The sequence below is a fragment of the Tachypleus tridentatus genome, chromosome 7 (genome assembly GCF_004210375.1).
Source record: "Tachypleus tridentatus isolate NWPU-2018 chromosome 7, ASM421037v1, whole genome shotgun sequence".
NCBI classification, from domain to species: domain Eukaryota; kingdom Metazoa; phylum Arthropoda; class Merostomata; order Xiphosura; family Limulidae; genus Tachypleus; species Tachypleus tridentatus.
The window spans coordinates 47,555,163-47,571,226 of NC_134831.1; the positions used below are offsets into that span (position 1 = coordinate 47,555,163).

At 31.4% G+C, this 16,064-nt stretch overlaps 1 protein-coding gene across 2 annotated transcripts in view; it reads left to right on the plus strand.

Annotated features, from left to right (window-relative positions):
• The window catches only part of LOC143255596 (tetratricopeptide repeat protein 28-like), a 106,421-nt gene that overhangs the window by 51,844 nt on the left and 38,513 nt on the right, over nucleotides 1-16,064 (plus strand). For both annotated transcript variants that reach the window (XR_013030739.1, XM_076511478.1), the window contains exons 8-13: nucleotides 707-886; nucleotides 7,760-7,963; nucleotides 10,044-10,304; nucleotides 11,025-11,237; nucleotides 12,265-12,703; nucleotides 13,239-13,516. Coding sequence is in view for 1 of the 2 variants with exons in the window: in XM_076511478.1 (XP_076367593.1) it covers nucleotides 707-886; nucleotides 7,760-7,963; nucleotides 10,044-10,304; nucleotides 11,025-11,237; nucleotides 12,265-12,703; nucleotides 13,239-13,516 (1,575 nt within the window). In the remaining variant the exon portion in view is untranslated. The remainder of the gene's footprint in view (nucleotides 1-706; nucleotides 887-7,759; nucleotides 7,964-10,043; nucleotides 10,305-11,024; nucleotides 11,238-12,264; nucleotides 12,704-13,238; nucleotides 13,517-16,064) is intronic.

A 16,064-nucleotide genomic window follows, 5' to 3' on the forward strand; every position in this document is an offset into this window, starting at 1 on the left:
GAGCTCCATCCAATGTGGAATGATTGTAGCTTAGATAGAGGTATAGCAAGTGGAATTTGAGATTTTTTCAGATAAAGAAAGGTATTTTTAATTTTAACATGATGACCATTTTACATTTGGGGTATTCAACACTGACTCTATATATACATGAAGACATTTTTGGTGAAAGTACTTCATTAAAAATTATTTTCTGTTCACAAGTGGCTTTTAATGATTACTGAAAGCTTGTAAAATTTGTAAACATACTCAAAACATTAAGAATTTTAAGAAGGAAACTGTAATGGTTAATTTGATACAGCCCATAGCAAGAGTTAATGACTTGGGAATTGCATCTAGAAAGGTTACAAAGTCTATTCTGTTGTGTTATATTTATTGCTCTTTAGATATGTAGATAGCTTTAGCACCAGTTTGGTCTAGAAAGAGAGTAATCTTAAGACAACTGAGGAAGTCAGTGGCTTGGTGCTACCCAAGTGTAGTACATCACTGTAGTGATATCTTTTCTGTCTATATGCTCATTCATATCACTCTACCCCTTAAGTACAAACTAATCTTGTGCTCAACATGAAAAAACAAATCTTCAGTCAGTTTACATATTAAAGTGTAGCTTGTGTCATGTCTAGGTAGTTCAGTTCTTTAATTTTCATACTTTTCTTCTCTAAAATGCTCTTTCAATAATTTTTAAGTGTTTAAATTAAATCTTCTGCAGGAAGCCATTCGTTACTATGAAAGAGATCTAGCATTAGCCAAGGATCTACAGGACAAGATGAGCATGGGCAGAGCCTACTGTAACCTTGGACTTTCTCATTTAGCTCTTGGAAATAATCAGGCTGCTTTGGAGTGTCAAAAGTACTTTCTTGCCATTGCCCAGATGATGAAACATGTACAGGTATTGTGTAAAATATTACATGTTAAAATCATTATTAAAATGTAATTTGTTTTCAGTTGTGAAAGAGAATTTGTTTTGACCATTATGTATGTGGGGATAAAATTTTGTCGTTCTGAAAACACCAACAAAACAGGGATAACTTGTGTGGTTTATTTTGATCTATAAAACAAACTACTACATTTTTTGTTCTTATCATAACATTTTTACCTCATTGTCTAAGAACTACAGCTACACTAACTATCACAAGTAACACCAATAGTAATTGAGAACCCCTGTTTTTAATTACATTTTCAAACTAATTTCATCCAATATTAGGAACTCTTGTTATAACCACTTTGGCAGTACTGTTTATCTCCAAATAAGACCTTTCAAATACATTAAAGATCCACCTTTCATGATATTTAGTAAGATATTAACTGTCAAATATGTTGCCAACACCATTTTCTGTTAGAGTTTAATGAATCCTATTGTGGCCATATTTACATCATGGTTTTTCTCTTGTAGTAGTCTCAGTACAGTGTCAGTTTCCTTCAGATGTTACAAAACAGTTTCACAGTGTGTACATGAAACTAATATAATTTGCAGAAATAGTATACTTCTGTGAAAGACAAAATGACAAACGTTTAATAAATTTTGTCACTTCCATGTTAGCAGCAACAGAATCATTCAAATAACTTTTGTTACAATCATGTTATGATGATACCTGTACCCTTCTGATGTTCACCCCTGTCTCAATCATGTTAATACCTCCAATTTCCCTAGTTCTTAACTCCCTTCATAGTTATTTTTCCTGTTGCAGCCATATTAGCAACACTAGTTATCTCTCAATAATAACTCCTGTAAAAATAACTTTATTTTTTTTTATTTAAGTGCAAAACAGTAGAGTGGGCTATCTTCCAACACCAGATTTTAGTATTTTAAGCACCTAAGTGTATTACTGGGACTGCAGAGCTAGCTTAATTCAGGAGCACCATTTTCCATGTGCTGTTAAATATTTCATGTAAAGTGAAACAGCATCATTTTCTCCAAATATTATAAATCTACATAATTACCACATTAGTGTTTCCAGTTTTTTCAGTTCTTAACTGCTCTCATTGTAAAGTTAGCAACATTGCTTCCTCTTGTTATTATTAACATCTTTCACAGCCATGTTGCGTACTTTAGTATCTTCAGTTACTTACATAATTATGGAAGACATTAATTAGGCAGCAGTGGTACTGTTAGTATTGTTTGGATGCCAATTTATACTTTTCTTTGATCGAACTTGTACATTGTGAAAGTGACATAAGGTGTTTGCTTTTCTTCTGTGCTGTGTCAACAAAGGATTATTCTGCACTAATGCTGAAATGACTGTAGGCAAAGTGTCAAATAATAAAATGGGTTGCTTGAGCCAGTAAATTCAAAATAGAGCTCATGTAAAGGTAGGTTTTGTTTACAAACAAAGTGTGAATTATATCCTGACGTACACTGTTGGATGTTAATCAGTAAATGCATGTGTTGTGATTCATTGTGAAATTATATTGGATTTCAGGAACATTATGAGGTTACCTGTACCAAAGATAAAAAATTCTAAACTTGCTCAAAAATTAGTTGGTGTATTATCTCACTCTGAACTGCATTTAGTTAGTGTATGTTGATAGATATTACATGGAAATACTTAGATCTTTCTAGAGTCGAGAAAATTTTGACCTATTAGTATTAATAATAAAACTATATTTTATAAGTTTGTTCTTGTTGTACAACTGATGTTTATAATTTTTATTTTTGTCAAATGGTGGAAGTTTATATAAAACCTTTTTAATCACAATACTACTTAAAGCTACTACCATTACTACAAATTGAATGGGATAAAAAATTAAAAGATTGAAGAAAGTCCCACTTAGTCTTTTAGAGCTATGATATGGTTTGAATATGAGTGGACTGGGATTCTTTTACATTGGCTTATTTGTGATAAATTAAAACAGTAAACATACAGCACATAATCTACTTGTTTCAAAATAATGTATTCAAAACAAGTCAAACATATGTACAAAACATATTTTTCACTGTTGATCATCAAAGCTGTATCCAAAGATTTAAATAATTCTCTTGTTATCAAGAGTTCACACAGTCTGATTCAGTTACTGATTCAGGTTGTAATATTGTTTAAAATGTTTTAGCTTCAGTATGAGCTGAAGACTTATGTTTGCTTATCTTTGTGTGAAGGGAGAAGAGTTATGTCACTTTATTATTATTTCCATATTTTACATAAGGTCCAGTTTAAAGAGATGTTAACACCTCTTGCAAAATACGTCTTCAAATTAAAATATAATAGCAAGCTTTTCACCCTATTTTACTGCTTGAAACAAACAGGCAATAGTTTTTTAAACTCCTCAGATTGCATTTTATCCCACACAGCAGGATACTGTTAAGCTTCAGTCTTTTTGTTTACCCAGCAATTTGTTTACCCAGTCATTCATCTCTTCCCTTCATTTTGGCTCAATTGCTGAAGGTGAAGCAGTACAAGTTTTTATCCTGTGGTTGATTTTCTGTCTTCATTTATAGGCATTCTTTTTGATTGACAGTCCTCTACTTTGTCAGATTTATATTTAAATATGCCAGCTAAGATCTGCTGAACATGTACGTTTCTTTTTAACATTTCACTGTACATTGTGCCTGCAAATTGTCAGAAATAACCAGTAAGGAAGCAAGCTTTTGCTGTAGCAGCCAGCAGCTAACGTTCTGAATCACATGAACTTGTTCCATTTGACAAGACGTGAAAACTGAAATGGAACATTTTTTATAGGAAAATGTAATGTATACATATATTTGTTCAAGTGATAAATTTGACTTTTATTATTACTATTAAACCTAGATTATTTACTAATGTGTATTACATAATACTGTAACTTCCTTAACAGTATGCCATATTTCCTTACAGTCATTTGTGCATTTGTCTGGAATGACCAAATAAATATAAAAATATTTTCAAAAATCTTATAGTAAGTGCATGGCTACTAGTTTTATATTTCAATAACTAAGAGTTGCTTGGAAGCAGACCCCTTGTCCCCTATTTCACTCTCTAGTTACTTGTTTTTGGATCCCCACCTTTCTCTCACCAGTATCCTTTGTTCCCTTCTTGTCACTTCTCCTTTTGTCTGAAGCATTTTATTATGTTGTATTGGGTTTTTGGAGAGATTTTTTTCATTTCTCTTTTTCATCTTAGCTTGTACCACAATCTCTGCTCTCTCCTTCATTACCTATTTCCTCTAATGTTGTGATTTGTTGGGTTGGAATGTACTTTCTAATACTGTGCACTTGCCTTCATATCTGTATGATCTTTATTTGGTTCCTTTCCTTTGCGTAGAAATCTTTGATAGAATTTGGGTTTCACTGGAAACCTAGACTGAACTAGCCCGTCGTCAGTCCCGATTCTTTTTCCTGATTTCTCAACTGTAACCTTTGAGACCTGTTTCATGGCCAGGTTAGCCTCCCTTCATGTTATAGGTTCTAAGCCTTCCTGTTCTTTTTTTACTCAATGTTTGGTTTATTAGTACTATCCTGTTAGGTCTGGCCCTGTAGATGCCCATGTGTATTAATCCAAGGGCTTCTGGGTCCATACATTGTAAGAACATAATGTCACTCTCGTTATATTTTGTTTCAAAAATAAAACTAGTTGATCAAACTGTTTAAGGTTTGACAGGAACTTTTCTAAAGGTATGTAGTTTTAGAAAAATAAAATATTTAATTAAATTTTTGTATTATATTTCCTAAAAATGTTATATAGTTATTTGCACCCAGACTCTGAAAAGTCCATGTAGAAAAAGTTATTTTAAATATAAAAAACAGGTATAACATTTTGATCACTGGTATGATCATTCTGTAGTACCAAGGATAGAAACACTGTACCTGTAATAAAAACAAATTGTCTTTAGTGTATTGGGTTGTGTGAAAAATAATGATGGATTTTAAATTGTAACTGTAATAAGAAATGAAAAATCCAAATGCATCTTTATTAATCAAAATAATAAGAACCTTGTGAATCTACACACTTTTGCCAACGAGAAACAAGATTATTTATGCCATAATGGTAAAACTCTGAAGTCCTAGAACTAAAAAATTCTTTAAAACCATTCACTGTTGCTTTTCTGTCATTGAATCTTTTTTCCTGTAAAATGTTGTCCAAATGCTTGAATAGAATGGTAGTTAGTGGGTAACAGGTATAGGGAGTAGGGAGGATGAGACAATGTTTTGTAGCCCAATTCGTTGAACTTCTGGGAGCATCATTTGAACAATGTGAGGCCAAGCATTATCATGAAGCAAGATTGGTCCTCTTCAATTAACTAATGCTGGCAATTTTTCACAAAACTTTCTATGTATTTCTTCCAATTCTTAACAGTAAACCTCTGCATTGATATTCTGGCTCCGGTTGAGCAAGCTATAATGGATAATACTATTTGTAGACCACCATACAGTGACCGTAATCTTTTATTGGTGCAACTTTGGCTTTGGAAAGTCTTTTGGAGCCTTGTCGCAGTTGAGCCATCGTGCAGATTGCTTTCTGTTGTGATACAGGATCCATTTTTCATTGCAGGTGTCAATTCAGTCAAGAAATGGGGCATTTCTGTTGTGCAAAATCAGCATAGAGCACAGTTCAAAACAGTGTTTTTTTTCTAATTTTCTCTGAGTTTGTTTGGAACCTACTTGTCAAGCTTTTTCACTTTTCCAATTTGCTCAAGATGGTATGAAATGGAATTAGGAAAATGCCAACACTCAATTCTTGTGCCATTTCTCAAACAGTTTTGTGTTGGTTTCTATCCATTAAAGCTCTCAAATTTTATTTTCAACAGCAGAAGGATGTCCTTTGCCCTCCTTATCTTCATGAATCACACTTATATTATGAAACTTTTGGAACCAACTCTGTACTATACATTTGGAGGTGGTTCCTTACCCCATGCTTGGTTGATATTGTGAGTTGTTTTTGATGTATTATGACCAAGTTTGAATTCATGCAAAAAAAAAGATGCACACGTTTTTTTCATCATTAATTGTAAGTGTCTAAAATATTAGAATTAATGTTTTAGAAAATAATAAAAGTTTTAATGAATAGAAGAAAATTTTAGTTTTTCAGTGGTATGTATGAAGTAATTAATAAAAAAAAAAAGACAGGTTTCTTATACCTATAAATGATCACAATTTTAACATAAAAATCAACCATTATTTTTTGAAGAACCTGATGAAAGCAGGAACTTGTAATAAAATAATAAATAGTCTCAAAATGAGACTACTAGTAAAATGAAATCTTTAAAATTAAGAAATGGAAATATGTAATACTGTTTAACTTTTTGTCAAGTATTCTTAAAATATCTTCTTTGTGTCATATGTCTAATTTGACATCTTTGCCCTTTCAGTTTTGTTTTTTTTAATGGTTAATTTTCTTTTTATTTTTGGTATTCTTGATTGTTTACATTAACACATGTCAATGGGTGCTTGTAGATGATGCAATGATATCATTAGTGGAGATACTTTAGCCTTCTGTAAAATGTTTTCAGTGAAGCAAAAGTTTAGGTTGTATTAAAGAAATTATAAAACCTTTCAGATATTAATTTTAAAATACAAATAATGCATAATTAACTAAAATATCAAAGAAAAACCTAAATGCAATTTAACTAATCAAACTAATAAATATAAGATGAGAAAAAAAGAATAAGTGCTGGAGGATGATTAACCTCCAACAATGCTTTGGCAGTTTGACAAGCTCGAGAATAAATAATTCATTCCAGTTTTAGGCTAACTGTTGAGAGATTATAGTTTTAAATTAGCTCTTTTCTGTTGGTTATGAACATGTATTCCAAAATACAGATGTATGCTAAGAATTCCCCTTTCTGCTTTTGAAGATGAGTGTAGCTACTATCAGAGAGGGGAAGAGGCATATAGCTTCCTTTCTGCTAATTCTCCAGATGGAATTTGTGACAATACTTGCACATTGCAGATCAGTTCGTATTGAAATAGAAGAAAGACAAGCTGTAAGCATATCATCTGGCAACAAAACTGAAGATGAATTATTATTTTAGAGGTTTCATTTGAAATAAAGTAATAAAAACTTGGATGATATAAAACATAAAATTATAATGTACTTGATGATGCAAATTTCATTAAAATACATTGATAATAAAGTGGTTTAATTCAGCTTTGTATGTAAATTTTTAAACTTTGTGATGTGCAAAAGAGTGCACCCAAACTCAAAGGGTTAATTCACTTACCTTTGGTCTCAGTTTTCTACCAAAAGTGTTTTTTCATGTTTTGTCAGTGATCTCTCTTCACTTCTATTCCCCCTTTTGTCTCTTTCTATTCTCTATTCTCTGATCCTGTTTATCTTCAGCATTCTATGGATTCAGCCTCAAATTTTTCAACTTAGCACACTATTGAGAGAGCATATGCTCTTTCTCTGGGTTTTTCACTTTCAGTTCATAGTGGTCCCCAAGGAGTGTTACATGCTCCATTCAAACTGTTGGCTTCATGCTCCTTGCCTTTTCTACAGGTTTTTATGACTCACTTCATCTTGCATGTGGCCAGCATTAATCAGACACCTATGCTATTGATGCTTATAGCACTCAATTCCACCACTCTTTTTTACTTCTCTACTCAGAAATTTTTTCCTTAGCCTTCACTTTGATATATCTCTACAGTTTAATTATACTATCTGGTTTACTTTTAGAGTTAGTGTGAAGCATTCTCAAATTGAATCAAATACTTCTACCCTCTTTGTCTGAAAACAATTCAGAAAAGAGTTTGAGCTTACATATTATTAAAACTAAAATTTTTTAATACTAAAGTTTTTAAGTTTTCTACTATAGATTTTATTAACTATAACCTATAAACTTGTTTTTTTAGGGTAAGTTTCGGGCATTATGCAATCTTGGTGATGTACTTCTGAAGATGAAAAACACAACTGAAGCAGTAAAGGTATACCAAAAACAATTGATTCTAGCCAAACAAAGTAGAGAGAAAAGTCTAGAGGCAGCTGCATACGGAGCTCTTGGACTCTGTCATCGTCATATGAAGTGTTATGATAAAGCCTTGGGGTATCACACCCAGGTAAATTTTGTTTCTATCTTGTGTAATATCAGGTATGTTATATTGTTTTTATACTGTACACAGATGCTTAATAATTTACTAAGTTTTACACCTTGCATTGTACATATATTAGAATTTTTAAGAACTTTGGTTAACCCTTTCTGTATAGGTAGGTTATAATAGGTGCATGTCATTACCTTATGGAGTTATTTTTAAAATTTTATTAAATAACTTTATAATTACTGTGCAAAATGTTAGGACAAGAGAATATTTTGTCATTCTTTTCATTTTATGGTGCTAATTCTTTCATGCGATAACAGAATGTAAATTTCAACACTATGGTAATATTTCATTGATCCCTATTGACAATTGAATGAGACAGGGTGAGAATACTTATCACTCTTTTGAATTCTCATATATTTGTACCAAGGGCATGTAATAAAGGTTCTGCTTAAGTTAATATACTTATCCAGTTTAGAGTCTAAAATAACTGTCATGGTACTCCATGCAATGTCTTAACTATATAGAAAGGAGCTAGCAGTTGGTACCTGTTCTTAAGCTTTAGTTTGTATTAGTCTTTTAAATACCATTTGTAGAAGGGGAAAAAAATGCAGTAACCACCCAAGAATGTGTTTAACTGCAGGAAAGGTGAATTTCTCAAGACAGCAGTTTACTGGAAAAAATACATTTATATTACAATTTAATATGTGATTTGTATCATAGATTTTAGAAGCCATATATGATATACCAAGAAACAATAATACCTACATTTGATTTTGATAAACAACAATATACTAAAATTATTAAACAGAGATTCCACATGTATTATTAATAATGACTGCTTACTTCTATGTGAGAATCAATAACTAGGAATATGTTTTCTGCTGAATGTGTTCAGTTTATAATTAGACTTGCTATTCCTCTATACTTTTGTTGCAGAAGTAGACTTCATGATAAAAGAAGTCAGAATGCTTACTAACGAAGACTAAATTAAAATGCTGTGGAATTAAAACTGGAACTTGTGTGAATAATTGTAAACTGAAGCTCAAGTATTTATTGAATGATGAATAAGTCTGCTAAATGGGAAATAGGGATTTTATAAACATGTGTACAAGTAACATCTTTGTATACCTATACCACCAAACTCCAAACACCTGAAAGGATGATCAACACTCAGAAACCTGAGATGCCTGTTGGATCAGCTTAGAACTATATGATAAATATTTTCACAGATTCAAAATGCAATGTTATTACTCTGGAGAATCCTCATTGTAAACATTGTGGGATACATAGCCCAGTAAATTCCACATTGTGTTCTTGGAGCAGAGGGCAAGTTAGCTTATTTCTTTTTGTGTGCTGTGTTATTCTCAAGAGTATCATATGACCGAGTAATTTAAACACTCTGACATCAGTAGTGATTTGCTGCTTTATTGTCAGCTGACTTCTTCATTTGTTGATAATGAAAAAGGACAGTTGCTCTTTTTCTTTCTCATTTTACAACTTTTCGTTATGCTTCAATGATTTCTATACTGGCTAAAGAATCAAATATGATGTTAGGGAAATAACAGATAAAATATAAAGTTTTACTGAAAGAAAAGTTATATATTTATTTAGTAAGTTTTACAGGTTACATAAATAAAGCGTGAGATGTTTGAGATAAAGAATAGCATTTTTAATCATAATATGAAAATCACTTTGCTCTCAGACTAGCATATAGAAATACTATATGCATTGATGGACTCAAATATTGAAAGACAAATCTTTGGTAAACAAATACTTAATCAGAAACACATATTTAGCTTACAATATACTTGTAATGTTTACTGAAAGTGTGCCCAATTTTTTGAAGATGCATATACTGTATTAAAAGGAATATCATAGAAACTGTAATGAGTACTCTGTGATTACAAATTCTGTCAAATTGACTGACTCCATAGTGAGAGAGTTTTATTATATTTTATACCTGTCAATTTATTATGGCTTGTGAATGAGTTGACATGGACATAGTTGGTTTTAACTACTATAAGTTACACTGTTCTGTAGTTTAGTTTACTACAGCAAAAATAAGTATATTTTGTGAACAATACTGCTTTCCCATTAGGAACTGACTGTCCGTCAGGAAATGGGAGATGTTAAAGGAGAATGTAAAGCTCATGGTCATTTGGGAGCTGTCCACATGTCTCTAGGGAACTATACTCATGCCATGAAATGTTATGAGGAGCAACTGGAACGAGCAAGAGAACTCCGAGATTGTTCCTTAGAAACCCAAGCCTTAGGAAATCTGGGAATCACTCGGCTCAACATGGGCCATTATGAAGATGGTATTGGTTATTTGGAACAACAGCTTGCCCTTCTGGAACAGGTTAATATTAATATTATTTTATTTTTTTAAATAATGAATTTGTTTGTATTTTTCAAAGCGTATACATTTTCCATTTAACTCTTAAGAATTGTACAACAAAATTTTATATTCTTTAACTGTTTTTCTAATGAAAAAGTACTTAAACACTTTTAACTAGACACAATGGATTTTTCATTTATCAGTAAAACAAATTTAAGGAACAATAACTGATCAAAAAGTTTGTGGTAACACATACTGAAGGTATATGGTTCAGCTTGCATAAATAAACTTATTTTTGTTTTATTAAAGTATGGTAGACTGCAAGTCAATAACTTTTCATATAAAAGGTTACTTTTTTAGTTTTGGAAATTATAATAAGATACTGAGTTTATGTATGCAGATGCTTAACAGTTTACTTGAGAAATACATATAAATTCTAGAGATCTTAACATGCTTTTATTTAACAAATTTATTGCATATTTCTTTGTTTTAGAACAATGTTTCAACAAATCTATCAGAATGTGCTATAATATGCATACTGTTGACTTTGAATAATTTACATTATTATAATTTGTATGGCAAGATTTTTTACCTTAGTGATACCATAAAATTTTAAATTTTGTTAAATAATTTTGCAAAGCATGTTTTGTCAGATTTTCCAAAACTTTTCCTCAACTGATGTAAGACTATAATTACTGAGACAATTTTATCATTAAGGTTTTCTTTTTCTCTCTCTTTCAGCTGGGAAGTAACACAGCCCTGTTGGATAAAGGAAGGGCTTATGGGAACCTTGGGGACTGTTACGATGCTCTTGGTGATTTTGAAGAAGCTGTTAAATGTCATGAACAGTACCTAGCCATTGCCCTCAAAGTACAGTCTCCACGAGATAAAGAAAGGGCATATCGAGGTTTAGGTAATTCCCACCGCTGTCTGGGCAACCTTCAGCAGGCATTGGTAACTATGTTTTCATATTGAATAAAAATTAGAACTTTACATGATTGAAAAAATTATTCCTTAGTAAAAATATTGTCTCCCCATCAATATTTGTATATAAATCTTGTATAGAAAAGTGATAAAGGTGTACCTGTTTAATCAGTCAGTGCAAACACTATAATCTTTACTTTAAATCAATATCATTATTGAAGTTGGAGAAGTAAGATCTTCATATAATGTTGTATACATTCATAGTAATGTACTACTAAAATATTTCTTTTTTCGTATAATTTATATCACACAGAAATTAATCTGTATAATTCTTAGAGTGTGCAAACAATAATTTATAAGAAAATGTTTTACTTTAAAAATATTAAAAAATTAAGGAATGTAAGTAATATTTTGGAAACCTAACTTCAAATAAAAAATATTTGTTTAAAATTCATAGCAGACCTTTCTTATATTAAACTTCTTAAATTGACCATAGAGCATGAAATTTTGTCTTTTTCTGTACCAAATTTTCAAAGAAGAGAAGTACAGTTCTAAATAATTATTAGATGTTATTTGTTCTAACATTTGTGTGGTTGTATTGTAACCACATTAGTGTATATTTTTTATATGGTTGTCTGTTTTTAAGCCTTCCAAAGTAAATATTGCTTATCATGTTACATCCTTATCCATTAGTACACTTTTTCTGTGTTTTTTAAAATTTTAAAAGAGGTTTTATTTAGTTGGCAGTTTCTTTATTATTTTATGCATAGGTATGGTCTTTTTTTCTGGTCCTTTTCTTCAGATTGGACATAGGTTTTGCAAGAAGTGAAATCATGAAGAGAATCACTGTTAGTGTAATAATAATATACATGTAATAATAATATAATATATGGAACTTGCAAGCTTTTTGAACACTTTAGTTGATATAGCTGATAGAAGTTAAATATCTCTCATTAGAACTTTACTCACTTTGAAGCTTGTATCAAGTCATTCTGCATGTTTATTATTTTGTCCAATATATTTATTTTGTTAACAGTTTATTATTCTTTCACTTCAGGTGTGTTTTGAGAAAAGACTGGTTGTTGCTCATGAGTTAGGTAATCTTACTGGAAAAGCTTCTGCTTATGGTGAGCTGGGTGGTATCCACAGCCAACTAGGGAACTTTGAACAAGGCATTTCCTGCTTAGAGCATCAAATGTCATTAGCTCAAGAACTTGCTAACCGAGCAACAGAAGCTGATGCAGCTTGTGGCTTAGGAACTGTCTACCAGCAGATGGGTGATCATAAACGAGCACTCAGGTATCACCAGTTGGACCTAGCTATTGCTGAGGAGACTGGAAATATGGCTGCTCAGGGTCGAGCGTACGGAAACCTTGGTGTCACTCATGAGTCCTTAGGAGAATTTGAACAGGCCATCATGTATCAGGAACAACACCTCAGTATAGCTGCTCAGATCAATGACAAACTGGCAAAAACTCTTGCTTACAGTAGCTTAGGTGAGTTTATTATACTGATTAATTTAACTTGAAAATTTCATATTACATCAGTAAAATCAAAACATTAAGGAACATGAATAATAAAGCTTTTCAAACCTTTCAGATTTTATCTTTGAAACAGTTATTTTATGGTTTATCTGCCTTTTTTTAATCCATTTCTCTTGTTTGAATAATGAAAAATGTATCCTTCAACCATAAATAATTTGCTAATTATCAGTTATTGCATGATGTGTAGATTGACTAGGAGTAGAACATTTTTTTTCATTCAGGAAAACAATAAAAATAAAACTTTAAAAGAATTGATTTTATACATCTTCTAAAGAGTTTTTAGTGAAATTACTTTTAACTTAAAATGTGGTGTTTTTATCAGTGAATAAAATAAATTTGAAGAAGGGAAGAGTGTATTGTTAATGTGCTTATGTCCTGGTTTTATGTGTTTTTCATTATATATTTATTTTCACAATAATGAGAAGCAGCAATGAGAATTATGCTCTAAGTCAGTTCAAGACAAATGTTTCTATTAACTCTCGATTAGGTCGTGTACATCATGCCTTAGGTAATACACCCCAGGCAGTGGCCTATCTTCAACAGGGCCTACAAATTGCTGAACAGCTGGGACGTAGAGAGGATGAAGCTAAAATTCGCCATCGATTAGGACTTGCCCTTTGGGGTCATGGAGATTTGGAAGGTGCACAGCAACAGCTGTATCGAGCAGCTGATCTGTTTGAAAATATTCGCCATGAGGCCAGAGGGTCCAGTGAATATAAGTTATCATTGTTTGACCTACAGACTGTCTCTTATCAAGCTCTTCAAGTTAGTAGTTTCCTTTATAAATTGTAAATTTTAAAAATGTTATTCACTGATAGTTTTGTTTTTCATCGGTAATGAATATGTATTAACTTTCTCACTATGAGCCCCCTGCTAGTACAGCAGATTTACAATGCAAAATCAGGGGTTTGATTCCCCTTGGTGGGCTCAGCAGATAGCCCGATGTGGCTTTGCTATAAGAAAACACACACTCTCACTATGAGGTTGGTTGACTCAGCCTACATTGTAACCATTTTGTAGTCATAGTTTCTGTAATATAACTTGTAATACGCTTAGTGTATTGTCACAATATCTAGCAGATTTTCAATAAACATTACAGGTCTTTTATACACAAAAAGCAAGTTTTTAGTAAAATGTTTTTACTAAAGATTTATTCATGAATATATGTGATTATACTCTATACTAGTCCAAATGCTAAGTAATTTTCATATTAAGGTTAAGAATACTTTTCTTTGCCTCAAGAGTTTCAAATTTTATATCTATAATCTGTCAACTGTCCAATTTTAATTTCAAATGTTTTATTTCAGTAAAACATTATATCTTGTATGTTATTTTTTGTATCATAGCTTTATACATGTTTTTTTTTAATTTAACTGACCTTGTAACTGCCAAAAATAAATTTGATTTACTCTTTTTTTTCTCTTTCTAATAATTTCAAATTGTAATATGAATCTATATTTGTTTATCCTAAATAGGTTTGAACTCATAAAAGGATACATAAATTTTATAGTTTTACTTCCCTTTGAATCATAACTACTGTTCATGCCATTATAAGTTGAAAATCACTCAGCAAATGTTCAGTTCACATTACACTATTGAATTACATTATGCATGATCTACTTGTAAGTATAATTTGCAAAAAAAAATATATATATATATATTAATATTATTGTTCATCATACGTAATTTAACCTTAAGTGACATAAAAAGCTTCCTATTTTTACGTTTTAGTTATGTTTATAATAGTAAAGAATACACACGAACAACAAGAAACAGTGTACTTAACTGACTATTTTCTTTTTTTAGCTATCAGCTGTATCACTTAACCTAGATGTTTTACACTAATAGTAGTGCTGCACTAAGTAATTTTTCAAATTAAATAATGCACCAACAAACACAGAATAACATCATGCAAAAAAGCAGACAATGTCTCATAGCTATCACAGTTTTTCTGACTTTCTAACTATGGAGGAAGAACCATTAAAACTTCATCTAAACTCCTTGATGAGAGTTTGAACTGAAAGCAAAATTGACAGTTCTTTTTTCAGAAAATAGTTGATATAATGTAATATAACAATTGAGAGATTAAAATCTTGACTTTCTATTGGTTATAAGTAATATAGTGTTAAATGTCAGAGAGAACTGTAAACAACTTCTGAAAGACAAGATGTGACATGGTGACAAGAAGGGTCCATTTGACTGTTTCATAACTCTGTAACCAATTAACATTGAAAGCTATGAAAAATTATGCTTTGTCTGAACATTGTAGATATAATAAGTAATTTATGTGAAATTTTGTACTTCTTGGAGAGGTAGTAAATAAATAAGAGAAGAGGGAGTTTCTATAAAGTAATTATAACAATTATCACATTAAGGAAATTCTAGATTTCTTTTTAGATTGCTTTATAAAAATAAGAGCATTAAAACTTACATGCTATTAATATATGGATTATTAGCTACTTTTTATGCTATATTCATTGGTATGGCATGAAAAGAAAATAGTTTAATTAAATTTTAAATGTAAACTATAAAATACTGTCTTTCACATTATACTTAGACATTAAATGTTTATGAAAATATACATTTTATTCCAAAACAAATGCTTGTCTTCATATACAGATATTTAGTATCCTCTTTAAGTTGTATATATCTGCCCAAGAGACTTGCATGCCACCAGCCTTGTGAAAACTCCCACCTAAATTTACATGGGTTAGTGTGAACTTTCACTGCTACATAATAGCAAATTAGGTAGCAAAAGTCTACACCAATAGGAGTGTGTCACACTTTGCAAATTTTCTATTTTACTTTTGTGCATGAGAATCCTTGTTCTTTACCTTTGCACTTTCATATCAAGATGTATTTGTGCTTGCCGAGTCTTCTTAAAGAACTTTGTTCTCATCTTACTGTATGCTTGAACATAATCATTATGAATTTATGATTCATTGTGAATTTTTCTTGCCATGAATATTCTCTTTGCTCTTTAATCTCACTGTTTCATTCTTATCCCTAACCCACCCTTCTGTTCCAGTATCCTGACCTTCTACTTTCTTCCATTCTTTTTTTCTGTTCAACATCTTACCTGCTTACCTAACTGCCAGTGACTATCTTGTAGGTTCAGGGCCTATGGGAGCCTGTCTGTCCCAGTTTGTACATTTATGGACACATTTTTCTGCTGACAGTTTCTTTCTGACCCATCCTTACCCTTCAGATTCAGTCTGTCTTCAGTATTTAGAAGGAGTAGTTTTGTACCTGATGGAGAACAAAACTATAGAGTTTGCCTGCCCTCTATCCAATTTCTTTGTATTTCACAGGC